Source organism: Mus caroli, chromosome 3, assembly GCF_900094665.2.
Source record: "Mus caroli chromosome 3, CAROLI_EIJ_v1.1, whole genome shotgun sequence".
NCBI classification, from domain to species: Eukaryota; Metazoa; Chordata; class Mammalia; order Rodentia; family Muridae; genus Mus; species Mus caroli.
This window is the reverse complement of record NC_034572.1, coordinates 145,468,576-145,476,590: the sequence shown is the minus strand read 5'-3', so window position 1 is coordinate 145,476,590 and position 8,015 is coordinate 145,468,576. Positions and strand designations below refer to the sequence as shown.

General features: G+C 40.1%; 1 protein-coding gene across 7 annotated transcripts in view; it reads right to left on the bottom strand.

The window, feature by feature from the left end:
• Window positions 1–620: 620 nt before the first annotated feature.
• Window positions 621–8,015, bottom strand: part of Zzz3 (zinc finger ZZ-type containing 3) — a 59,935-nt gene continuing 52,540 nt past the window's right edge. For all 7 annotated transcript variants that reach the window (XM_029475127.1, XM_021158990.2, XM_021158991.2 and 4 more), the window contains 4 exons: window positions 7,861–8,015; window positions 4,098–4,232; window positions 2,097–2,197; window positions 621–1,842 (listed from right to left, as the gene is read on the bottom strand). In XM_029475127.1, the coding sequence (XP_029330987.1) occupies window positions 1,698–1,842; window positions 2,097–2,197; window positions 4,098–4,232; window positions 7,861–8,015 (536 nt within the window). In that variant the 3' untranslated portion in view covers window positions 621–1,697. The remainder of the gene's footprint in view (window positions 1,843–2,096; window positions 2,198–4,097; window positions 4,233–7,860) is intronic.

The window sequence follows — 8,015 nt, the reverse complement described above, 5'->3', positions numbered from 1 at the left end:
TTAGTATAGAGACACATCGTTTAACTGCCTCTCCTTCACTAATAGCTCAGAGATAAAAACCTGTCAACTTTTCTGAGTACAATAAACTGTATCAATATGACCAGTGATACATAATCAATATATTATTTAAATTTCTCTTTTCTATATTTAAAATTCTGTATTTTTCTTAATTAAAAAATTCAGGGTGGATTTTAATACCTTGCTGAGTATTGAAAAAAATTAGTAAATAATGTTCCCTGAACTTAAAAACAGGAAAAAAAACAATGTTAAAAGCTAGACTAGTATTAATACTCAATCTACCATAGAATATATACTATCTTTTTTTTTTGATAACTTTTGGAAACCACCTGTTTCAACACATAGGTACTTAATTTTATTAAGAAAAAAGTACTAGAATAATATTTTGACTTCTATTTAGGTTCCACATCTGGACATTAGTCAGCACCCTTACTGTGCAGTGTTTCAGCACGCTACATGAGAACACTAACACAATACATCTTCACCCTTTATAAAGAACAGAAAGCAAATACAGATAAAAACAGAGTTTTAAATAATAAATTCTACTTTTATCACTTGTTAAAAATAAAAATTTGACCCAAAGGAATCCACAACAAGCTTTCTATGATATAAACAAACATATCCACATCGTTTATTTCTCACAGTTCTCCTGACAAATGAACATTATTCAAGAACATACTGTATACACAGATAAGAAACATACAAAATGTTTTAAATGATGCACAACAAAATCCAGCAGTATAAAAGAATTGTGAACTCTTGCTCACTGTGCAGACTACATTTAATCACTCGTTAAATAGTAATAAAAATACAATCTTTTATGGATCTTGTGCAGACTACAAAAGAGGGAAAAATTATCACCATATATATGATTTTTCTATTAGGCAGTTTTCTTTGACGAGCTGTACTGACAACTCCACACAGAGGCAGAAGGCTGTGTACTTTAGAGGGATTAATGGCGTGAGTCAGACCTTACAGTTACTACCACTGGCACTTCTCAACATAGTCTGTACACATCACATGATCATCTCATATAACATGACATCAAAAATATATCATCGAGACAACTTCATGACATTCACACCCCATGAGCTGGTTACAGAAGCAAAGCCACAGCTAGGTCTTGCTTTGCTCTTGGTAAGGACAGTTCATCGTGATTAAAAGTTAGGTATCAAACCGTTAAGCAGCTCCAGTCTACCAGGCCATCAGTGACCACCAGACAGTGAGTTCTTTTAGAGTACACATCCTAGAAGCAAACACCATCACTGGTTAAAACTTCATCTATAAGTCTGTGTCTGCGCTGAAAACTATCTTCACAAAACTGAAAGCTACTAAACTGATTTAATATAAATACTTTGTCTTTCATTATCATATTTATGACCGAGGTCTTAAAAACCTTTGGAATTGACTCTGGCATTAATACGTGCTCTTGTTTCCACCTCACCCATTTAACATCACCACCTACAAGGCTTTAGGTTAGTGGTGAAAATCTCACCAGGGAACCTCTTGGCTCACCAGGAATGTTCAGCTGCTGATCTACAGCCACACAGTGCAGAGCTGTACTGGACGAGAACACTCGGGGAGCTCTCATGCTGTGAGTGTNCAAACCGTGCACACCATTAACCATGATGCCACTGCTGCGTGTTGACGAGGACTAGTGCGGACGACACTCTCCCATGTCATCTGTTGGCTGGGAAGTAGTTGGGGTCCAGATAACTATAACTGGTGCCCTGGGACACACAGTAATCTCTGTCTAAGAACGTCTCTGACTTATAAACAGGTTCTAACTGGTGGTCTTCCTTGTGAATATCTGTTTCATGTGGGCTGCAAGTAAAAAACACACAGACATGCATCTCATTATTACATGACTCCAGATGCATTTTGATTTACCCACTAAAAAAATCTTCCCACTTAATCTCTCAGAGAGTTTTAACAGAAAGTTGCTTGAGATCTTGTGTGATTTAAGGAAGATTTTAACTGCTTAGAATAAAATCTAATGCATAAACAATTACACTCTAAACAAGTTTGGAAATAAAGTTCACTGTTTGAGGCTATGGTTCCCGAAATAAAACACTTACCAATCTGAACAAGAGTCACAGAAATCCAAAGACATTTCTGGAGGACAGTCCTGGCAGTGCCACCGGACTCCTTGGATAGGCTCCACACCACAGTTGTCACACTGCAACAGACAGAAACTCAGAAGAATACTTGGCTGTGTTTCTTTTCTACCAGGAAGCACATGATATGATAAAGACATACCCTCCCTCCATGCTGTGATAGAACACACTTGCTTAAGTCAGACACAAGTCCCAGTGGAGTAGATAAAGGTCCAGCCACTGAAGCTCAGACTACTGGTAAATGAGAAATACCCATGTATTTATCCAAGAAGTTTTTAAGCCAATCACCTCAAAGTTGAGTATTTTGCCACTAGTAAACATTCGCTTGAAACCAGTGAGCAACTGTGAACTCACAGAGAGCTAGAACAGCCCTGGGCATGAACTAGCAGACACTCAGTGTCAGAGTCCTCTCTAGACAGTCATCACATTGATCCCAAAAAACAAAGCCTACAATGACAAGAAGGCAGGCACAGCTTGTTCTCCATAGGGCAGTGCACTGCAAGACAGTCTCAGTGTAGAATTTTGGAAACTGAAGAACTGTGATTTGGATGAGAACAGCTTATAGGGGCTTATATTTGAATGCTTGGTCTCTGATTGGTGGAACTATTTTGGAAGGATTAGGAGGTATGCCCTAGTCTCTTTCTCCCACCGCCAGAAGAGCAGGATGCAGCGCTACTGCTCTGGCACTATGCCAGCTTGCTTCCCACTCTAAAATTGTAAGACACCCCCCCCCCCAATTAAATGTTTTCTAAGAGTTTCCATATGATGTCTCTTCACAGCAATAGAACAGTGATCATTTTTTTTTTGTTTTTCGAGACAGGGTTTCTCTGTGTAGCCCTGGCTGTCCTGGAACTCACTTTGTAGACCAGGCTGGCCTCGAACTCAGAAAGCTCTGCCTCCTAGGTGCTAGGATTAAAGGCATGGCCACCACACCCGGCTAGAACAGTGACCTTATAAAGCACAAAGTAAATCTTATTCCTAGCTTCTCTGATAATGCACTACCTAAGAAGCCACAGCTGAGATCTACAAACTAGTTATAAGGAGACTCAATTTCTTTTCAAAAAACTAGAAGCCAGTTAGGAAAACTCCTTAAGGAGAAGGTCACTGAAGGGTCAAGAGGAAAGGGTTACTCCATGACCAGCAATTCATAAGTCACAGCAGGCACCAACATTTTTATCATATGCCAACAGCAACATCGCCGCATTACAGTCTTGCTGCAACTTTCTCCAACCTAATTAACTAAGTGCAGTCACTTATAAAGACCACAATGACACAAACCTGCCAGTCTATGCCTTCCCAGTATCACATAGTGCAAGCAGGGCACACTTTGGTGATATCCTAAGAAGAATCTCCAATATGCCACCTGTCTGTTTCTAACCTCCTTCTAGTCCAGTCCCCACACTAAAGCCAGAATCATCTCCAGTCCCACTCCACTTACATATTTTTAATTACACTAAAATAGATGAATAAGTTGCTTTAAAAAATTTAGTAATAGTGAACAATTAAGAGCTGTTATTCTAAATCTGGTACTTTCCTAGAAGTCAGCAAACCCACTCTCTTGAAATGCAAATTTCATGTTATTCTCTGTTCTAAAGCCTTACAATTATTCCCTACTCATTTTCTTAGGATTATTTAAACTCCTCACGCAGCTTCTTTCTTACCTTACAGAGGCGTTTGTCAGGTGAGCTCAGCTATTGCTCAGCTACTTTATCTGTTTACATAAAATCTCTAGGATTTTAAGACAGAGTCTTACTATACATTCCTGGCTGACCTCAAACTCACACGATCCACAAATGAGTGTGTTCTTCTCCACAAAGAACATCAGCCTGTGCAACAACCACCTTTGCATGTACGTATAAAAGAATATTAGAGAACCCTCGGTGCTTAGAGATTTCAGAGCTGAATAATCCAGCAGCCACTTAGAGAACCTCTCATCCTTTTACCAACCAACGAATTGCTTACCTTAAAGCCTACATGCTGCACAAACCCACTTTCTGCTTGCATTTGTTGAAGTTTCTGCTTTTTTAACTTTTTAAACTGTAATAGTTCTTTATATTCAGGTAAACTCCGATATATGATAGGAATGCTTTCTTCATCCTGTTAAAAACCAAGTATAAAAGTATTATCTTGATAATTAAAATGGACTAATTGTGAGAGACACAGTCCTGATTATTTTTGTGCTGACGTTTATTACTTTGAAGACGCTAGTACTTTTTGGTGTGTGAGCTCACCACTTCAGCTAGAGTGGCTGGCTGACAGTTGCCTTCTGTGTCTGCTTCCCCAGCACTGAGTTTACAGGCATGCATCATGCCCACATGTTCACACGGGTGCTGGGAGCCCAATCAAGTCCTCATGCCACACAGCAAGCACATTGCAAATTGACCCATCTTTCCAGCCCACCATCCAATTTTCCAGGACTTTCACTACTGTTCTAAGGCTCAGATGAGCTACAGTGCCTCACAGTGTAAGGGATATGCAGTGACTCGGCCTGGGATACAGTCTCAAAACCTACTGTCACCATTGCTGCTTCAGAAGCCTCACCCTGACCTCTCCCCCTCTAACAGTTCTCACACTTGCCTCTGTAAACATGGTTTTTTTGAACAAACAAATCTCTGCCCTTGTTGTATACTCTGCATTTGTAATAACTGATCAAAACAGTACACTTTTCACTACTTAGAAAACACTGTGGACTATATAAATACTTCAAAAGGGACTTCAAGATTTAAAATTCAGTACAATTTCCCCAACTCTACAACTGACCGGCAATTTCACTGCAACAGTGACTGACAATGAAGACCACTCACTACGCTGGGCAAGGCGAAGACTCTCCTAGTATCCGATCGTCTGTTTGCCAGCTCTCTGCTCTCAGTTCCACTACAGTGATCTTACCTCCAACCTTTCTCTGGTTCCCACTCCAAAAGCCACACCCGTGACCCACAGTAATGCCTGCTCCAAAACAGCACATAAGTCTCTCACAATGCCACTTTCCATTTCTCTTGTGAAGTCTCACATCACCCTGGTTTCCAAAAGCCTACTGAGATATCTAATCACTATCCTAGCTTTGTATCTGCCCAGTCTTGCCCTGCTACCTAGGATCCTTTGCATCTTAATGACTGACCCCAAGGTTACAAGTTTCCTAAATGCACCATGAATCCAATGCCCAAGATCCATGAATTCTCAATCCTGGATGAGATAAAATCTCATCTCCCTCATCCACTGTCAGATCAGTTGTTATTGACTACTATGCTTTGCTTCACATTAAGGAAATGGATGCTTATAGAACTTGTAAGGACTGCTCCAGATCATACAATTAATTAGTGAAATTAACTAGTGGATGGATGACTTGAACCCTCATTTCATGATACACCCGGCTGCCCAAGACATAAATATCCTGCATTATCTAACTAATTCTGTCACGACTCAAGTCTGTTAACTAGTACTACAGCTTTGAATATAGGAGTCAGGTTCAAGGTCTTCAATGACATAGACGCTTCTTCAGTTTCCCGCTCCACCAGCATCTTTCCTCCATTTCAAAGTTCTGCAACTGCTACAAAGTCTCCACATTTGTAGTACAAATGGGTTAGCTCCATAGACGCAGAAAGCTCCTACAGCTATGGAAGCCACCTGCATGTTTACTTGGTCAAATCTGTGCAGACAGAATGAAGGATGCTGGGTACGAACAAGGAGCTGGAAGAATGCTGTCGGCATGGTTTCAGGTAGTGGAGTGGGGAAGATCTGAGACTATACCTTAACACAAATGACTTATTAACATACTCAACTGTATACTCAAAAGTTTTCTAAGTTATGCTATCTCAAATGTTACCTAAAAAGGGGATAACTTTCAAATAAGGCTAAGGTGGAATACAGATTTTTCAAACTAAGGAGTAAATTATGCATATTTAATTTCTTTAGCTGCTGCATCTCTGGAAAGAGAAACCTATACATGTTATCAAGACTCATAAATATACTTCTTCAATAGCTCTGTGGATCAGAAAGGCATGACGATGCATGCTTTTAATTCTAGGTTGAAGGATGCTGACGTAGCATTATCATTTCCTAGGCTACACAGAGCGACTGTCTCCCAAAACATAATCAATATGATTTGTATTAGTACTGTTTAAAAATAAATAATACCAACAGAAAGTTAAATCTAATTTAACTTATTACATTATTTTGTCAACTTTAAAAAAAAATTTGTAGTAGGAATTAAAGCCAGGGCCTTGCATACACTAGGTAAGTGGCTACCACTGAGCTTGTTTTAAATGTTCTGCCACCCCTTTCACATGGCTAATATTTTATTTTATTTTTTTACTTATACACTTTACATCCCCTCCCAGTCATACCCTCCCCTGCCCAGACACAATCCTTCCCTATCTCCACACCCCCCCTCCGCCTCTTCTCCTCTGAGCAGGTGGGGAACTCCCTGGGTATCCCCCTACTCTGGTCCTTCCAGTCTCTGTGACTTCCTCTCAGACAAAGTATCTCAGCTAGAATGTATCTCACATACAGGCTACAACTTTTGGGAAAGATCCCATTCCAAGTGTTCGGAACCCACATGAAGACCAAGCTGCACATCCTCTACCTATGTGTGGGGAGGCCTAGGACAGGAGAGATGGCTAGATACCAAGAAAATAAATGGAAATTAGCAACTGATGGAGTGAAGGTGGTGGTGGTGGGGGGCATCTCCAGGACGAGACAGAGACCTGGCATAAGGGAGGCCATCGAGAATCAATGGGGGTGACCTTAGCTGTGACTCCCATGGCACCATCGTCACTGACACTTTTCTCTTAAACGTCCTCTCTAAACTAAGTATCTCTCTTAAATGACTATGAAGGCTCCATTTATTCCTTTGAAGGACTTTAACAAATATTTATCAACGTGATCAATAAACAAGCCCAAGATCTAGAAGAACAAAGACATATGTATTTTTACAACTCCTTATCAAACTCCTAGCACAGCCTGTTACATAACATGTTTAGGTAAGCATTTCTTCAAACGAGTCATTCTAACAATCACAAAGTACAAAATCACACACAAAAGCTGTAATTTAAAGACTAGGCATTTCCATAGGAAAAATTTTACAGTGACTCCATAGTTATCGAAGAGAAAGAGGTATCTTTTCTTGCCAACTATCATTAAAATCTCCTGCTCATATTCTATGCAATCGGAGTATTAGTATATATTGTTCACGCAAGGAATCAACCACCTTACAGAGAATTCAGAGCAGAAAAGTGAGTGAAATGACACAAAGGACTCAGTCCTTTCGACACACACTGTAGCAAATCAGTTAGTAGAGCGCTTGCTTGAGGGAGGGCCCTGTGCACATACCTTACTGGGGCAAGCAAATATTCTACTCCATGTAAAGTTACCTTCTCAGAAACCTCAATTTGGTGTTTGGAACTCCCTCCAAAATAACTTGAAGCGGAACTGTGTAAGAAGATGTGTAAACCAAACTATTGCCTGGTGACAATCACAGAAGCTAAGTAATGGGATAGCGGTTCACTGGGCTACTCTGACTTCTTATACCTATGCTGAACTTTCCACAAAAGAATACTTAAAGTATATTAACTCTATATTACTTAAAGTATATTAACTCTATATTAACTCTAAGCTGTTAGTTAAAGGGGACATGTCAGCATTCTCTGAAGAGTAGGGATAATCGGGGAATTATTTACTTCGTTATTATTGTACAGTCATCTGTATAAAAACCAGGCAAGTAACTTACTGAGGCCTCCTCAGCAGCAGTGCTCATGTGGCTATGGAGACAGGACCGGTCATCATCTTCATCCATGTACACTGGTGGCTCATGTGAAGTCATGAAAGTGGAAGGTTTAAAGAGGTGCTTATTAAGGGGGTGCTGCCGCCTGCTTGTTGAGGACT